This window comes from Pangasianodon hypophthalmus, chromosome 29 (assembly GCF_027358585.1).
Source record: "Pangasianodon hypophthalmus isolate fPanHyp1 chromosome 29, fPanHyp1.pri, whole genome shotgun sequence".
Taxonomy (NCBI): domain Eukaryota; kingdom Metazoa; phylum Chordata; class Actinopteri; order Siluriformes; family Pangasiidae; genus Pangasianodon; species Pangasianodon hypophthalmus.
In genome coordinates, this window is record NC_069738.1 from 3,434,469 (window position 1) to 3,453,679 (window position 19,211).

The window sequence follows — 19,211 nt, forward strand, 5'->3', positions numbered from 1 at the left end:
GAGATAACATGGGGACATTGCAGTGAACAAAACTCTGCATCACAAAGTCATAGACACATGAGACTCGCCACATTCGAAGAGGCTGGCAGCCTGTGTGAGAACATGCCCCGCAGTGGGGTACATGACATACCCCTGGGGCAACAGGGCCCCACAGTTGTCCCATAGAGATAACATAGGGATTTTGAATTGCACATAACTCTGCATCACAGTGTCATAGAGACATGGGTGCGGGCTCGTTCTGCTCAGCCCGCCACTCTGGATGTGCTAAAGACATGGTAGCATCATGATAGCAACATGCTAATCATGCTAATTTCATGTTAAGAACATGTTAATTGTGTCAAAATGTTGCTAGCATAATGCTAACACAATTAGCATGTTGTTAACATGTGGTTAACATGATGCTAAGACGAATAGGGTTTAGTATTAGTGCCTAGTGCCGAGTTTCGCCACGGCAAGCACCGCTCACATTTTCTTCAGAAAATGTACATCTCTAGTTGCATCTATAATCTCTTCAACGAAATATCGTTCTCTAGGTCGGATGCTAAATCTGGGTTTAACTTGGGGATCTCCACATTATGAAAAAATGTATCTAGTGATTTATCATCTGGAGGCTCAGAAGTGTAAAGGGCAGAGTAGTAAAAAGCATGAATTTATTTCTATATGATCTGTGTGTTTTTTTTACCTTGTTCATCACTAATCTCTGATATATACTGATTGGACGCTTTCTGATGCAACTGATATGCTAAAATTTTCCCAGCCCTCTCCCCATGTTCTTAGGACATTTGTCTCGATTTTAATATAAGGTTCTCTGCCTGACGTGTCCAAAGAAGATCAAACTCCGTCTTAACCATCAGACGTCGTTTAACTATGTCATCTGATGGTGAGTGGCTGTATCTAATATCTAACTTCAAAATATCATCAGTTAGCTTTCTAAGACCCTCCATGGTGGCTTTCCTTTGCATTGAACCATACGAAACAACCTGTTGAAATGAAATGATCTGTTGAAATGAAATTGTTAAGAAAGACATCCCGGGCGTCTTATTATGAGACAAAAAGAGGTCAATCTCTGATTTAATAAAATTCACTAAAACTTCATCTGAAAGAAGAAGGGGATTGAACCTCCATGGGCGGTATCCAGGTTCTACGCCTGGAATGCATAACTTCATTTTCAAAGGGGCATGGTCCGAAATGACTATAGACTGGTCAACAACAATCAACAATCATATGGAGAAGTCTATCAACAATAAAAAAATAATCGATATGCGAGAATGACTTATGAACCAAAGAAAAAAGGAATAGCCCCTAGAAGTAGGGTTTCAGAACCGCCAAATATCAGTTAAACCATATGTCTGTAGGAAGAGATTAATTGTTTGAGATGATTTGGATTCAGGGGATGCTCTAGATGAACTGCGATCTAACTTTGTAGAAAGGACACAATTCATGTCACCCCCTAAGATAAGGTGGTAAGTGTCTATACTGGAAATTCGGGAGGAAGCCTGAGTAAAGAAAGTATTGTCATCGCAGTTTGGAGCATAAATGTTCATTAAAATAATGGGGAGCCCGTACAGTCTCCCCACCACAATGGTATATCACCCCGTGGGATCTGAGTCTATACATTACAAATGGTACATTCTTACGTATTATAATTGCTGCCCCACTTGCTTTGGAATTAAAACTTGAATGAAATGTTTGCCCTGTCCATCCTCCTGTTAATCTAATCTGGTCCATCACTCGGAGATGAGTCTCCTGAGGAAATACTATGTCTGCTTTTAGATGGTCAAGGTGTAAGAGTACCCTTTTCCATTTCACAGGATGATTCAAAGATTTAACATTCCAGCTAACAAAATGAACCATGCACCCTACCTTTCCCATTGAGCTGGTGTCAGCCATAAGGAAACTTAGGTGAGGCATTGAGAACGCAGCTCCAGATAAATTAAGATAATCACGTTTAAAATAAACAAAGAAAACGATAAGGCATACGAACAAAATATGTCTGCTAGGTCCCCAACCCCAGCCACCTAAACGAACATGGTGGATGTAACGTGCACTGCAAGATATGCCATACATTAAATTATGGCAGGGGAGAGCCACTTTCGTGTCCAACATACCAGCCTCCGCCCAGCCTCTTAGTCACAGAAAAAAAGAACAATGATTAGAGTGAAAATAAAATAATTTCTAATAATAATAAAATTAAGCGCTTCACATTATTGTGACAGTCAGTATCATCAGTAGGACGTCATAAGTGAAATATAAATACACTCAAAAACACCGCGCCACTACGACGGAACACTGCCATGTAATTAAACACAAAAGTCCAGATGACTCTTATAACTATCAAACTGAAATGAGTGGTTAAGATACGTATTGATAATTCTCTAAAGTAAAACCAAAATATTTACATCGGGGCAATAAAATGGAAAGAGTCTCATAACCTTAGCGGGATGACTTCTGCCGAAGTAGGAAAAAAAGTCCAACAAAAAAGTTGAACAACATGGAGGATTCGATCGCGGTCGATTAGGATTTCCTTCTCTAGGTTTAAAACGTCCTTCAGTAGTTTAGAGACTGCAATGGTAGAGCTCGAACCCGTCTCCTCCGGGACCCCCACAATGCGTACGTTACATCTACGCATCCTTCCTTCCAAGTCTTCGTTCTTTTCCTTCAGGTCTGTCAGCACTGGTTTAAGTTCTGCAACTGTCGCCTGCAGTGAAGTGATCCTTCCTCCACATCGCTGATAACAGCCTTCATTTTATCCATTTCAGAACGGATCGCTGCCATGTTGTTTGCGATTTCAGACTTCACTTCCTTTAGCTCACTCTTAAGAAAAATTAAAGTCTTCAGAAAGACCATTTTTCAGCTCCGTCCTGATAACAACCGAGAAATCCTCTCTCAGAGAAGCTACAATATCTGCTTTCAGATCCTCCGTGTCCGAAACTGGTTCTAACTGAGAAATGGGAGGCGAATCGCCGTCATCTGGAGAGGATTGAGTCGGGGATTTCTCCGGCCTAGTGTTTGCAGTCATTTCCACCATTTCCTTTCTGCTATTAAACCTGCAGCTGCCACACAGTGGATGTAGTTCGTGTCCCAGGTGCACTTTGTGTGATTAGTTACAATGATTTAGTAAATTTTACAGTAATTTTAGACACATTGCAGACGCATCAAGTCACGTTTTGTGCTGCAGCTTCTCACATACGTACATCTGACCCAAAGACTCTGGGACAAATCATCAGTGTGCAGTGAAAAGAAACAATCTTCCTCCTCAGGACATTGATGATGAACCTAAAACCTCTGCTTCACTCTCACTATTACAGAATGTGTCTTACTGAGAAGCAGGTCATGTGACTCTCAGAGAGATGATCTTACCTCAGTATCTCCAGTTTACAGTGAGGATTCTCCAGTACAGCAGAGAGACACTTCACTCCTGAGTCTCCTAGATTATTCTGAGACAGCTCCAGTTCTCTCAGGTGTGAGGGGTTTGATCTCAGAGCTGAAGTCAGAGCAGCACAGCCTTCATCTGAGACACCACAACTACGCAAGCTGGAGAGACACAATGACACACACTTCATCAACACAGTTTCATTTTGGTTTAAAACTTACTTTAAAGATGATGTGTGTGGGATTTTATTGTTCAGAATGACATGAGGATTTAATATCATCTGTTTATTCTAATTAACAATGTGCATCGTTTATCAAGCTGGATATGAACAGGTTTGTGTGTAAATTATTTGTATGAGTGTTTACACAAGAAATTTTGTATTCACAAAAATCCTGTTAATTCGTATTCTACTCTTGCTCCTGAGTGTGTGTACATTTGTGCATAAGAGGACGCCTTTATTTGTCACATCTACATTTTCTTTGCGTTGCCCAGCTTGTTAGGAAGTTGGGGTCAGAGTGCAGGGTCAGCCATGATACAGTGCCCCTGGAGCACAGAGGGTTAAGGGCCTTGCTAAAGAGCCCAACCTTCTGATCAGTAACCCATAGATTTAACTGTTGCACCAACCCTGGCCCAAACTAACTAATGACTTGATCAACTTCAAATCATATCATTTGCATGGATTACTGCAAGTTTATATCTGGAATATACTGTTGAGTTTAAACTGCTTATCTTTAATGTGTTTACAGAGTTTAGCAGAACCCTTTATCCAGAGTGACTTATAGAAGTGCTTAGGAGTTTCTAGCAAAAACACATCCTCATGCTGGTTCACTAGGTCAGGAACCAAGAGCACTATTGACAACATTTGTCAAAACCAGTGGTTTAATATTATTGGCATTTATAAAAAATATTAAAAAGCAGGCCAATCCAAACCCATAAATTAAAACAAATAAAACTAATAATTCAAGCAAGTACAACGAAAATCAGCCTTTCAGAGACTTTTGTAAATCCAGCAGAAAATTGGAGTTCGGTTTGGCTCACACAAACACTTACACACTGCTGTACTAAAAGATCGATAAATCAAGCCCAAAGTCATTAAAATAATACTTTGGGCATCGATAGGAGTGAAAACAACTGGAGTGGTTAGCGAACAACTGTGAAAGATGGCAGAACGTCGTCAGTGGCCTCTGTTCCCCAGAGGGAAAAAAGGAAGTATGAGACTGATAAATTTACAGTCAAGTCCACTGGGCTGCTTCTGTAAAGCAGATCTGGCAACCCTTTTCATAGCGGCTTGATTTTTATTTCAAAATCAAATGTTCGATTTATTTAATTTCTTTTTTTTTGTGATCAACTTTTTATTGTCTTTTACATAACATAACATCATAATATCCATTCAAAGCAAAACAAAACAAAACAAAAAAAACAACAGACATATAATCAATAATTTAAAGAGTCCAGTGAAAAAGGAGAGAGAAAGGGGAAGAAAAAAAGAAAAAAAAAACAAACAAATCATTCCTTTATATAATCAAGTATGTTAAAGGAAAAACATTGCCAAGCATCAATAGTACTAGGTTTGGCCTTATTAATTCGTGCTGTTGTACATTCACAAGTCACTATTTTCAGGAGGCTATGGATCCAATATGTTTTTCCACACATGTGCGGTGCAAACCATATTACTATTATTATATATACACATATAATAATAATTAGTATCATTGTCTTCTTCGCAGCCGTAAAACCAGCAAACAACATTCTCTTTCGTATTAAGCTCATACAGAGACCAGAATCATCATTAAGAAGACATAAACTTGGGTTAGTAAAGTAATCAATTTGTAGTAAGGAGGATAAAAGCAGGTGTACATGTGTCCATAGCTTAATGACGATAGGACACTCCCAAAACATATGAAGAAAAGTACCTGATGATGCAGTATTACACATATGGCAGTTAAAATTTGGTTGTAGTTTCATTTTGAATCTTTTGTAAGGAGTTATGTATGCTCTATGAATGACTTTGAAGTGAATAAGACGATTAGCCAAGTTTTTAGAAGTTAAGCTAAGGTCAGACTCCACTTTCTCCCAGTCGATATTAAGGTCAGATAATTCCCGATTTCAGATAGATTTGATAGAAAGAGGTTTTGTAATGCAATCAATAATTATATTATATATTAAGGAAACAGATGGCCGACCAGAAGATGGTGCAATCCAATCCCGCATAGGATGAGAGGAAATGGGAGATGCCCAAGGAACTCCATACGCTTTGAGAGCAGAACGTAATTGAAGAAAGACAAAATATGCGGATGCTGGTAAACAAAACTTAGTTCTTAATGTCTGAAATGAACAGAGGCCCTGGTTATCATATATATCACCGCACTTGTTTATGCCTAAAGAAGACCAAGAGGGCTGGACAAATGGACGATTTCCGCATAAAAATTAAAATTGTGCCATAAAGTTGTACTGTTACAAAATTTGTAGGGGCCTCCTATCAGACGTTCAACCGTTTTCCAGATTTTAACAGAATTAGCCACAACCGGACCAAATTTATTATTATCACCTTTTTTTCCTGTGCCAGTAAATAAAATATCTTGGAGTCTATTTGGTTTAACCGTGTCAGCTTCAATCAGTCTCCATGAAACTTTAGATTGAGGATCAACCTAATTATGAAGAGCATTAAGTTGAAACGACCAGTAATACAATTCAAAATTGGGTACAGCCAGTCCTTCTGCGTGTACAGGATGTTGTAATGTGGTAAGTTTGATTCTGGGGCATTTATCATTCCAGATAAAATCAGAAAGTATGGAGTTGATCTCCTTAAACTAACCTGGAGGGGGAGAAAGTGGTATCATAGAGAAAAGAAAGTTAAACCGAGGTAACAAATTCATCTTAACTATGGAGATTCTTCCTTGAAGAGAGACTTTAAGATTATTCCATCTTTCAATGTCATTTTTAATCTTAACTAGAATACTATTAAAATTCTCTGGCAATCTTATGGATGGTTTTATATATGGTAATGCCCAAACAGATGAAAGAATCCTTAATAGGGATAAATGAGGGAATAGGAGAATTAACCTTAACATTGTTGATAGGCATGAAAGCCGATTTGCTCCAATTTATTTTGTATCCTGATAAGCTACTAAAGTGATCAAATTCCTTAATTATACTAGAGACTGAAACATCAAAGTGGTCTAATTATAGAATAATATCATCAGCGTATAATGAAATAATATGATTATGATCATGAATCTTAATCGATACTTCAGATTTCCTGATGGCTTGTGCTAAAGGTTCAAGAGATAAACAAAACAATAAGGGGGAAAGTGAACATCCCTGCCTCGTTCCCCGCTGTAGAGGGAACGGAGGGGAAATAATATTACCAGTCAAGACTGATGCTGCAGGTGAGTGGTATAATGTCTTGATCATAGAAATGAAATGTTCACCGAAGCCGAAACATTGCAGAACTGCCCACATATAACTCCACTCTAGCCTGTCAAAGGCTTTTCTGCATCAAGTGAAAAAAATGCACAAGGGCTTGGATGAGAGTCTGCAAAGTCAAGAATATGAAAGAGTCGATGCATATTGTCAGACGCATTGCGCCCCTTGATAAAACCGGTTTGGTCCTCCTTGATCAAACTATCAATTACCTTCTCCATACGAGAAGCAAAAACTTAAGCGTAAATTTTTAGATCACATGGAATAAGTGATATCGGTCTGTAGCTGGAACAATCTAATGGATCTTTCCCTTTTTTAAGAAGTAGTGATATCAATGATGTTTTTTGATCTCTATGAAATACACAATGTTCAATTGCAAAATGAAATGAATTAAGCATAAGTGTCCCTACCAAATTCCAAATTTCTAAATATAATTCAGGGGGGAGATCATCTAGACCCAGCGATTTGCCCTTTTGAAGGCTTTTTAGAGAAATGTGGAGCTCCTCCAAACTTAATGGGGCCTCCAAAGATTCTTTATGCACCTGTGAGAGCCGAGGCAATTCCAATTGATCTAAACACTGCTTACAAATTGATTCATCAAAATCTGTCTCGGCTTTATACAGATTTGTGTAAAAACCTTTAAATATGTCGTTAATCGCCGCAGGGTTTGTGGTGACCTGATCCGATGATCTTACTGCGCTGATATATGCCTTGGACTCACATTCTTTCAGCCTAAGGGCCAATAGGTGACTAGGTCTCTCTGATTCGAAATAATATTTTTGCCTAGTCCTATGTAAGATAAATTCCACCTTTGATTGTGAAAGGAAATCATATTCTTCTTTTAAAGAGGACAGCTATATAGCCTGTTGCTCAGTAAAATGTTGGTTTTGTAGGTTTTGTAATGATTGGATTTTATTTTCTAGTTGTGTAAACTGGTCAATTTTCGCTTTGGCAAAAGTAGAAGAGAAAGATATACAGAATCCTCGTATAGCACACTTAGTCGTTTCCCACAGTATTTGAGGATCCACATCGGAGGGCATATTAATTTCAAGAAATTCCTTTATATATTCTTTTAGAGAGTTAATGAAAGTCTGATTACTTAATAATGACATGTTAAAGCGCCATCTAGGGGATTTGGCTTTAATATCGAAAAGAGGAAGATTGCACAACACAGCAGAATGATCAGATAATAAAATTGGTAATATAGAGATGGAGGAATTAGACGAAATTAAAGATGGGCTGAGAAATATGGAGTCTATCCTAGAGAAAGTCTTATGTCTATTAGGGAAAAAAGTGAAGTCCTTAGATGTAGTATTCTGAATTCTCCAAAGATCGATTAAGTTGAGCTCAGTGATAAATTTATTCAGTAATTTAGCAGATGGATTGGCTGTTGTATCAGATTGAGATTTAGCCAAAGCAGGATTTACGACAGCATTAAAATCACCACCCACCACTAGTGGACAATCAGTCTGCTCAAGTAATGTATTGGAAATATTTGTAAAGAATGCACTGTCTGTCTCCTTCAGACCGTAAATAGAGACCAATGCTAACCTATTATTATGTATTTTGCAACAGATAAAAACAAATCTACCCTCCTCATCACTTCCAGTATGTTCAATTGCTAAATGTAACTTCCTGTTAACAAGGATAAGCACCCCCTTACTTTTATTAAGAGCGCAGGAGAAGGCTGTCAATTTATAATACTTATTCTGGAAACGTGCCACGTCAGATTGTTTTAAATGTGTCTCTTGTATCAGTGCACAGGAAGTCGATTTACGGTGTAAATATTCTAGTACACGGGTTTGTTTAACAGCAGAATTTAGGCCATTCACATTCAATGATAAAATATTTAGAATTTGCATTGAATATTCATAACCCTAAAACTGTATTTTGTAAATGAAAAAAAGCAAAAGCACTCCCATTCTGTAAGTAACATGTAAACGCTGGTGTGCATTCTAGATACCAAACCACCTAGACGAATAATCCTTTTAGAAATAAGACAAAATAAATAAAAGTAGGAATGTCTGTTGTAAAAAATAAAAGCAACACACAAACAGGAACAACAAACAACTATAAACAAGAAACAAATGAGACCGCACATTACCAAGAACGTAGGTCGGGTTGAGCAAGAGAAAATGGTGATGATACGTGACCGGTCCACTTCAATGCAAGACATGTCCCCAAAACGCCCACCCAGTCAAAAATTATTGTAATCAAACCTACTCTCCATTGTTAGTCTTACCAGTAAAGAGACAGTTGTGCCGGATAAATAGGAACAATATCCCAGGAGGAGAAAAAAAAAAAAAAGATTTAACAAGTGTCCTCTCCTGGGCAGCTGGAATCGCCACCATCCCGGTCATTAAGTTCTTCTCGCTGGGCCGAAGAGATGGAGATGGTGGCCGCTGTCTTCCCGTTGCTTTGTAGATCTGCAGCATATGTTGTCTTCTGTGACAGTGAGCTGATAAAATCCTCCGCTTTCTGAGGAGAGTCAAGCATCGTCTGCTCACCTTTGTGCCGTAGTTTAATTGCCGCCGGATAGATGAGGAAAGGCTGCAGACCCAGTGCCTCATCTTCTTAAGGATTGGGTTGAAGCTCGTTCTCTTGGTAGTTGTGGTTGGACTGAAGTCAGGAAAAAATAGCAGCGTGACATTATCCTGCGTGTATTTCACCGGGTACGCCTGCCGTGCACCCTTTAGGATCGCCGACATGTCTTGCCATCTTAGCACACGAAAGATGAGAGTACGCGGCCGCTCGGAGTTACTTTTTCTTCTGTCAGAGACGCGATGAGCGCGATCAATCTCCATGTCGCGGCCTTTCAATGCTGGAATCCACTTGGAAAGATTAGCTCTGAGAAAGCCGGCTGCGTCGGAGCCCTCTGCCCCCTCCGGCAACCCCACCAGTCGTACGTTATTTCTCCTATTCCTGTCTTCAATGTCCGTCATTTTATCAGTAAGTTGTTCTAGCTGCTTTCTCAAGTTCGTGACTGTCCTCCTATCCTCACGTGCAGCTGCCTGAACGGAATCTACTCGGTCGCGTGTCCGCTTCGCCGCGCTAGCTAGCTTTTCAAGTTCTGCACAGAATTGTTGGTCGCTTGTATGTCCATATGTAGGTCACGCAACGCTGGGGTCAGAACAGAGTCTACCGCATCTCTTACCGCATCTCTTACTGTTGAGTAGTAAACCGAATCCAAAGTACTTTGCTGCTATTTAAGTGCTAGCTTGATACCGTTAGCACCGTGGAGATCCTCTCTGGAGATGGTGGAATCTTTGAATTTTTCTTTATTGGCGATTGCTCAATCTCTCTTTTCCGACTGTCTTTAACTGCTGAACTATTCATGATGGGTTAAACAGAGAATGGTTCGAAATTTACTGACAGGATTATATAATATTTGACAAAGTGAGCAGAGCGAGGGACTATGCCTGCATCGCTGTCGAAGAGTCACGTGATCGGATTTATTTCATTTTTGACCTTTTAACGTCTGACATTAACTTCTCATTTTAATTTACAAATTCTATATCTGAGATCATTTCCATAATTTCCCTTCTGCTATTAAACCTGCAGCTGCCACACAGTGGATGTAGTTCGTGTCCCAGGTGCACTTTGTGTGATTACTTACAATGTTTTAGTCAATTTTACAGTAATTTTAGACACACTGCAGTCACATCAAGTCACGTTTTGTGCTGCAGCTTCTCACATACGTACATCTGACCCAAAGACTCATCAGTGACAAATCATCAGTGTGCAGTGAAAAGAAACAATCTTCCTCCTCAGGACATTGATGATGAACCTAAAACCTCTGCTTCACTCTCACTATTAGAGAATGTGTCTTACTGAGGAGCAGGTCATGTGACTCTCAGAGATCTTACCACAGTATCTCCAGTTTACAGTGAGGATTCTCCAGTACAGCAGAGACACACTTCACTCCTGAGTCTCCTAGATTATTCTCAGACAGCTCCAGGTCTCTCAGGTGTGAGGGGTTTGATCTCAGAGCTGAAGTCAGAGCAGCACAGCCTTCATCTGAGACACCACAACCACGCAACCTGCAGAGACACAATGACACACTCTTCATCAACACAGTTTCATTTTGGTTTAAAACTTACTTTAAAGATGATGTGTGTGGGATTTTATTATTCAGAATGACATGAGGATTTAATATCATCTGCTTATTCTAATTAACAATGCACCTCATTTATCAAGCTGGATATGAACAGGTTTGTGTGTAAATTGTTTGTATGAGTGTTTACACAAGAAATTTTATATTCACGAAAATCCTGTTAATTCGTATTCTACTCTTGCTCCTGAGTGTGTGTATATTTGTGTATAAGACGTTGCCTTTATTTGTCACATCTACATTTTCTTTGCGTTGCCCAGCTTGTTAGGAAGTTGGGGTCAGAGCTCAGGATCAGCCATGATACAGCACCCCTGGAGCACAGAAGGTTAAGGGCTTTGCTAAAGAGCCCAACCTTCTGATCAGTAACCCATAGATTTAACTGTTGCACCACCACTCACCCAAACTAACTAATGAAAACCTTGACTTGATCAACTTCAAATCATATCATTTGCATGGATTACTGCAAGTTTATAACTGGAATATACTGTTGAGTTTAAATTGCTTATCTTTAACGTGTTTACAGCGTTTAGCAGAATCGTTTATCCAGAGCGACTTATAGAAGTGCTTTTTTTCTAGTTTAAGATATTGCATGATCTCTCTAATCCAATGAAGGAAAGTCAGAGGAAGGGGGTCTTTCCATTTAAACAGTATTAATCTTCTGGTAAGTAGTGTACAAAAGGCCAATAATTTACTGTTCTAACTGCTTAGGTGCATGTTTTGTGCAGTATGTTTTGTAAAGCATGAATTTATTTCTATATGATCTGTGTTTTTTTACTTTGTTCATCACTAATCTCCGATATATACTGATTGGATGCTTTCTGATGCAACTGATACGCTAAAACTTTCCCTCGCCCCATGTTCTTAGGACATTTGTCTCGATTTTAATGTAAGGTTCTCTGCCTGACGTGTCCAAAGAAGCTCAAACTCCGTCTTAACCATCAGACGTCGTTTAACTATGTCATCCGATGGTGAGTGGCTGTATCTAATATCTAACTTCAAAATATCATCAGTTAGCTTTCTAAGACGCTCCATGGTGGCTTTCCTTTGCATTGAACCATACGAAACGATCTGTTGAAATGAAATGATCTGTTGAAATGAAATTGTTAAGAAAGACATCACGGGGGTCTTATTATGAGACAAAAAGAGGTCAATCTCTGATTTAATAAAATTCACTAAAACTTCACCTGAAAGAAGAAGGGGATTGAACCTCCATGGGCGGTATCCAGGTTCTACGCCTGGAATGTATAACTTCATTTTCAAAGGGGCATGGTCCGAAATGACTATAGACTGGTCAACAACAATCAACAATCATATGGAGAAGTCTATCAACAATAAAAAAAATAATCGATACCCGAGAATGAGTTATGAACCGAAGAAAAAAGGAATAGCCCCTAGAAATAGGGTTTCAGAACCGCCAAATCTCAGTTAAACCATATGTCTGTAGGAAGAGATTAATTGTTTGAGATGATTTGGATTCAGGGGATGCTCTAGATGAACTGCGATCTAACTTTGTAGAAAGGACACAATTCATGTCACCCCCTAAGATAAGGTGGTAAGTGTCTATACTGGAAATTCGGGAGGAAGCCTGAGTAAAGAAAGTATTGTCATCGCAGTTTGGAGCATAAATGTTCATTAAAATAATGGGGAGCCCGTACAGTCTCCCCACCACAATGATATATCACCCCGTGGGATCTGAGTCTATACATTACAAATGGTACATTCTTACGTATTATAATTGCTGCTCCTCTTGCTTTGGAATTAAAACTTGAATGAAATGTTTGCCCTGTCCATCCTCCTGTTAATCTAATCTGGTCCATCACTCGGAGATGAGTCTCCTGAAGAAATACTATGTCTGCTTTTAGATGGTCAAGGTCTAAGAGTACCCTTTTCCATTTCACAGGATGATTCAAAGATTTAACATTCCAGTTAACAAAATGAACCATGCACCCTACCTTTCCCATTGAGCTGGTGTCAGCCATAAGGAAACTTAGGTGAGGCATTGAGAACGCAGCTCCAGATAAATTAAGATAATCACGTTTAAAATAAACAAAGAAAAAGATAAGGCATACGAACAAAATATGTCTGCTAGGTCCCCAACCCCAGCCACCTAAACGAACATGGTGGATGTAACGAGCACTGCAAGATATGCCATACATTAAATTATGGCAGGGGAGAGCCACTTTAGTGTCCAACATACCAGCCTCCGCCCAGCCTCTTAGTCACAGAAAAAAAGAACAATGATAAGAGTGAAAATGAAATAATGTATAATAGTAATAGTAATAAAATAAAGTGCTTCACATTATTGTGACAGTCAGTATCATCAGTAGGACGTCATAAGTGAAATATAAATACACTCAAAAACACCGCGCCACTACGACGGAACACTGCCATATAATTAAACACAAAAGTCCAGATGACTCTTATAACTATCAAACTGAAATGAGTGGTTAAGATACGTATTGATAATTCTCTAAAGTAAAACCAAAATATTTACATCGGGGCAATAAAATGGAAAGAGTCTCATAACCTTAGCGGGATGACTTCTGCCGAAGTAGGAAAAAAAGCAAAGTCCAACAAAAAAGTTGAACAACATGGAGGACAACAACACAAGCTGCAGAGACACAATGACACACACTTCATCAACAGATTTTCATCTTGGATTAATACTTGCTTTAAAGATGATGTGTGTGTTGGACTGTCTCCCTTCACTTGTCCAATCACAAGTCATTATTAACACTGACCAATTATTACTGCTGTTACTGAGAATTACTGACATTTAATCATCTGCAAGTGGTGTAAAGGTATTGCTGGTTCATGTTTTACAAAATACTGTTTAACTGTATTTTTTATACATATGTATCTAATTCTAAGTGCATTTAATTATTAGTTTAAAGAATAAGTGATAATTTTAATGACTAATATATTTGTTCTCTATGTTGTACTGTTACAGCACACTTAAGCTGAAAAACAACACTGTATACAACTCTTAACTGCAGCTTTTAGTGAGCTACTGTGACTCTCAGAGAGAAGATCTTACCTCAGATGTTTCACTTTACAGTGAGGATTCTCCAACAGAGCAGAGAGATTCTTCACTCCTGAGTCTCCTAGTTTATTCTCAGACAGATCCAGTGTATTCACAGTCAGATGCAGTTCTCTCAGATTGGAGGTATCTGAGTTGAGCACTGAGGCCAGAGCTGACCAACTTCTTTCTTGAATTGTATCACACCTGATACTGAAGGAAATAACACACAATGAACTAACAATGATGCAAATTATCAAACAGGTCCTAAAGCTTTCACTGCAACGTCTCAGTTTCAAAACACAAACATCAGCTACACAATTTACTTAAATGCTGTAATAATAATAATAATAATAATGATAATAATAGTAATAATAATTCACATTCAGAGTTCATTCGGCTTTACTGGAGTTTTTGGCTGCGTACATCATCACAGACAGCTTTGTATAAACATGGAGTAAAAGGTCTGAGATGCCAAACGGAAAAGCAAGAGAGTCTGATCTAAAATGTTTATAAGAGGAGAAAGGAAAGTCTAAAGTGTCATGAAGAGTTAGACTCATCTGAACAGCTAAGACATTTGATTTGTTCTCTTAACAGTGTAACAGTATAACAGTTATATTCAGCTTTACTTACATTGCTTTCCTTGATGCTGCAATCACAGGCATCACCTTCACAACAATCTCTTCTCTTATTTTATCTGTACTGGTATATTTACTCAGGTCAAATTCCTCCAGCTCCTGTGCTGAACTCAGTAAGACAAACACCAGAGCAGACCACTGTGAAGAAGAGAGTTTTCTTTGTTTTCCAGATTTCAGGTAGCGTTGGATTTCCTCCACTAGAGAATTGTCACCCAGTTCATTCAGACAGTGGAACAGATTGATGGATTTCTCTGTAGAAACATCTCTACTGATCTTCCTCTTGATGTACTGTACTGTTTCACTATTTTCTGTCTGGGAGCTACTTCCTGTCTGGGTTACTAAGGCATGTAAGAGTTTCTGATTGGACTCCAGCGAGAGACCCAGAAGAAAGCGGAGGAAAAGATCCAGATGTCCAGACGTAGATTCTAAGGCCTGATCTACAGCACTTATGTGAACATCTGAGATTGTATTGTGTTCAATCCATTGCTCAGAGAACATCTCGGGGTCAGAGAACATCTCGGGGTGAGATGACATCTCCGGGTAAGATAACATCTCCAGTACATTTCTCTTTTCCTTCATGAATGTCAGGTGCACATACAGAGCTGCAAGATGCTCCTGGAGGCTCAGATGAACAAAGCAATACACTTTACTCTGGTGAAGCCCAAACTCCTCTCTGAAGATCTGCGTACACACACCTGAGTACACTGCTGCTTCTGTCACATCAATGCCACACTGTCTCAGGTCTTCCTCATAGAAGATCAGGTTGCCTTTCTGCAGCTGCTGAAAAGCCAGTTGTCCCAGTTTGAGAAGCATTTCTTCATCACTCTCCTGCTTCTTTGAGTACTTTTCTCTTATGATGTTTGTCTGAATGATGAGGAAGTGTGTGTACATTTGAGTCAGAGTCTTGGGGATCTCTCCACTCTCTGCTTCACTCAACACTCTCTCTAGAACAGTAGATGAAATCCAGCAGAAGACTGGGATGTGGCACATGATGTAGAGGCTTCTTAATGACTTCAGGTGTGTGATGATGTTATTGGCCAGGCTCCGATCACTGATTCTCTTCCTGAAGTACTCCTCCTTCTGTGGGTCATTGAACCCTCGTACCTCTGTGACTCGATGGACATACTCAGAGGGGATTTGTTCAGCTGCTGCTGGTCGGGAAGTGATCCAGATGAGAGCAGAGGGAAGCAGATTCCCTTTGATCAGGTTTATCAGCAGCACATGGACTGATGCTGATTCATTTACATCACACACTCTCACTGTGGTCTGGAAATCCAGAGGAAAACGACACTCATCCAATCCATCAAAAATGAACAGACACTTTTTCAAACTGAACATTTCTGTTTCTTTTGTTTCTTTAAAACAGACATGAAGGAGATCCATCAGACTCAGTTTTTGGTCCTTCATCAAATTCAGCTCTCTGAAAGGAAGTGGAAATATGAGGTGGAAGTCCTGATTTGCTTTCCCTTCAGCCCAGTCCAGAATGAACTTCTGCACGGAGACTGTTTTTCCGATGCCAGCGACTCCCTTCGTCAGCACAGTTGTGATGGGTTTGTCTTTTTCAGACGAGGTCTTTTTCAGCACAGTTCTGATGGGTTCGTCTTGTTCAGATAAGGGCTTAAAGATGTCACTGCATTTGATTGGTGTTTCCTCTGTTGTTGTTCTCCTGGATGCTGCCTCGATCTGTCTCACCTCATGTTCTTTATTGACGTCTCCACTGTCTCCCTCTGTGATGTAGAGCTCTGTGTAGATCTCATTCAGGAGTGTTCGGGTATCCTGGTTTATTATCACTCCATTTAAACACTGAAATTTCTTCATCAGATTTAATTTGAACTTTTTCTGGAATTCATTTACAGCAGCAGATTCTGGGTCGTGTCTGTGACAAGGTGAAGTAGGAAGACATGTTGAAACATGAGGTCGAATTATTAGAGTTTAAGATCACATTTTTTGCTTACTGGTTTCCACAGACAACCATTTTTTTATGATGCTAACACTATGTATTTGTCTTATTCGATTGTATGTTTTGTATAATTTAATCATGTAGGAAATAACTGCAGAGAGGTTTATTATACCAGCGTGTCAGTGTCACAGTAATGTTGTTGGTTTTGATCTTACCCTGTATCTGTGATGATGTTCTTTTCCCTTCTGTCTCCTGACTTCTGTAGAACTCTGGGAACAAACAAATTGTAGATGTTAAAGACAATAACTTTAATGACTTTAATACTGTAGGCCAGGGCCGTCGTTCGGGTGGTGCAACTGGTGCGAGCGCGCCAGGCCCTGCCCTCTAGGTGGCCCTGGGGCCAGGGGAAATATTTAAAATAATCATTTAAAAAATTAAATTAAAAAATCAAACATCCTGATTGATTTTCATGCTTTAATTGATTTTATGAAATAAGACTAAATTCTAAAACATTATTCGAGCTACATAAGGCACACTGTTTTATTTCTTTCTTTATTTTTTCTTTTTTTTCTTTTAATATGTGTGTGACGCTGCTTTGTGCAGCACGGACGGAATTGGATTTATTTATTATTTATTTATTGTCTCATCCTCTTCTTTTGATCTCAAACACAAATGTCTTCAGCGTATAGCAAAAAACAAAAGAATTGGCTTTACTGGTCCAATACTTTTGGAGGGGACTGTGCATGGTCATTAGGGATATAACAGAACAAGAGTACTTCATTCAGAATGAATAGATCATGTGTTCTAAATGGATGCAAATACAGATACTTATTAATTAAAAAAGCCTGCTAGAAACATTTGACCTTAATAAATGTTTACACTGTTTCATCTAAAGCTTTTACTGAAAGTATTATAGCAGCACTAAAGACCAAGTGACTATAATATGAATCAAAACAGCTGCTAATGATTGTGTAGCACAGCCATTAACTGTGACTTTAACTGTGAGAACTATGGGATGTTACCTGGGTACAGATGAGGAGTTTCCATTTCGAAAGTTCGAAGGAGGCTCCACAGACTTATCACTCTTCATGGAGACACAGCTGGGTTCTGGTGAGTCTGATCTCTTTCTCTGTTGTTTACTGTACAACATTACAGGAAGTCCTTTATATACATCCTTTACAGTTTTTGACTGACTTGTTATTGGTTGTTTTCATTATTTTGTTAGTAATTACTATTAATTTTATTGTCACATCATGACACTGTGAAACACTTAACTGCACATTTACTGATATTCATTACTCTAAAATATTTAGTGAAAGTATTGTAGCAGCTTTAGGGCCTAATTAAAGTATAGCATAAACCAATAAATATCAGAATGCCGCAAACGACACTGGACTGGATAAAACAATGTGTAACAAGGCCTTTTGCCCTGCACTGACTTTAGCTATGAGAACTATGGGATGTTACCTGTGTGCACATGAAGGGTTTCCATTTTTAAAGATCCAAGGAGGTTTTTTATGATGCTAACACTATGTATTTGTCTTATTCGATTGTATGTTTTCTATAATCTAATCATGTAGGAAATAACTGCAGAGAGGTTTATTACACCAGCGTGTCAGTGTCACAGTAATGTTGTTGGTTTTGATCTTACCCTGTATCTGTGATGATGTTCTTTTCCCTTCTGTCTCCTGACTTCTGTAGAACTCTGGAAACAAACAAATTGTAGATGTTAAAGACAATAACTTTAATTACTTTAATACTGTAGTCCAGGGCCGTCGTTCGGGTGGTGCAACTGGTGCGAGCGCACCAGGCCCTGCCTTCTAGGTGGCCCTGGGGCCAGGGGAAATATTTATAATAATTATTTTAAAAATTAAATTAAAAATCAAACATCCTGATTGATTTTCATGTTTTAGTTGATTTTATGAAATAAGACTTAATTCTAAAACATTATCCGAGCTACATAAGGCACAATGTTTTATTTCTTTCTTTTTTTTTTTTTTTTCTTCTTAAGTGTGTGACGCTGCTTTGTGCAGCATGGACGGAATTGGATTTGCTCATTGAAATTCTAGTTGTGTGTATTTGATTTATGTGTATTTGACTGTAGGAGTACTAAACATCATATACAAGATTTGATCTTAAGATGACAGAAATGAGTGCTAATTAGGGCCCCGCATCCTCTAACTTGCACTGGGCCCTGCCCCATGGCTGCCATGGCCTTGCTGTAGTCTATACTTTAGCCCTAATTTTACTACAATAATCGTAGTAAGAGCATTCATATTTAGAGAACACAGTGCTAAATACATCACCAACATTGTGGACCTGGAGAAAAAAAATGTGCCCATTTTAATTTTAGGGCTTCGAGTTTTTTTTCTTCCTAGAGTCCCCTCCGTAAGTATTGGAACGGCAATGAAAACTGAAATTCTGATTTACTGTCTCATCCTCTTCTTTTGATCTCAAACACAAATGTCTTCAGTGTATAGCAAAAAACAAAAGAATTGGCTTTACTGTTCCAATACTTTTGGAGGGGACTGTGCATGGTCATTAGGGATATAACAGAACAAGAGTACTTCATTCAGAATGAATAGATCATGTGTTCTAAATGGATGCAAATACAGATACTTATTAATTAAAAAAGCCTGCTAGAAACATTTGACCTTAATAAATGTTTACACTGTTTCATCTAAAGCTTTTACTGAAAGTATTATAGCAGCACTAAAGACCAAGTGACTATAATATGAATCAAAACA

The 19,211-nt window shown here is 38.8% G+C and overlaps 1 protein-coding gene across 50 annotated transcripts in view; it reads right to left on the bottom strand.

Annotated features, from left to right (window-relative positions):
• The window catches only part of LOC113534414 (uncharacterized), a 272,572-nt gene that overhangs the window by 116,908 nt on the left and 136,453 nt on the right, over nt 1–19,211 (bottom strand). For 48 of the 50 annotated variants that reach the window (XM_053231328.1, XM_053231329.1, XM_053231326.1 and 45 more), the window contains 7 exons: nt 18,116–18,169; nt 17,487–17,603; nt 16,680–16,733; nt 14,560–16,440; nt 13,945–14,139; nt 10,663–10,836; nt 3,361–3,534 (listed from right to left, as the gene is read on the bottom strand). In XM_053231328.1, coding sequence (XP_053087303.1) covers nt 3,361–3,534; nt 10,663–10,836; nt 13,945–14,139; nt 14,560–16,440; nt 16,680–16,733; nt 17,487–17,603; nt 18,116–18,169 — 2,649 coding nt within the window. The remainder of the gene's footprint in view (nt 1–3,360; nt 3,535–10,662; nt 10,837–13,944; nt 14,140–14,559; nt 16,441–16,679; nt 16,734–17,486; nt 17,604–18,115; nt 18,170–19,211) is intronic. The other 2 variants (XM_053231334.1, XM_053231350.1) reach the window with 2 other exon arrangements.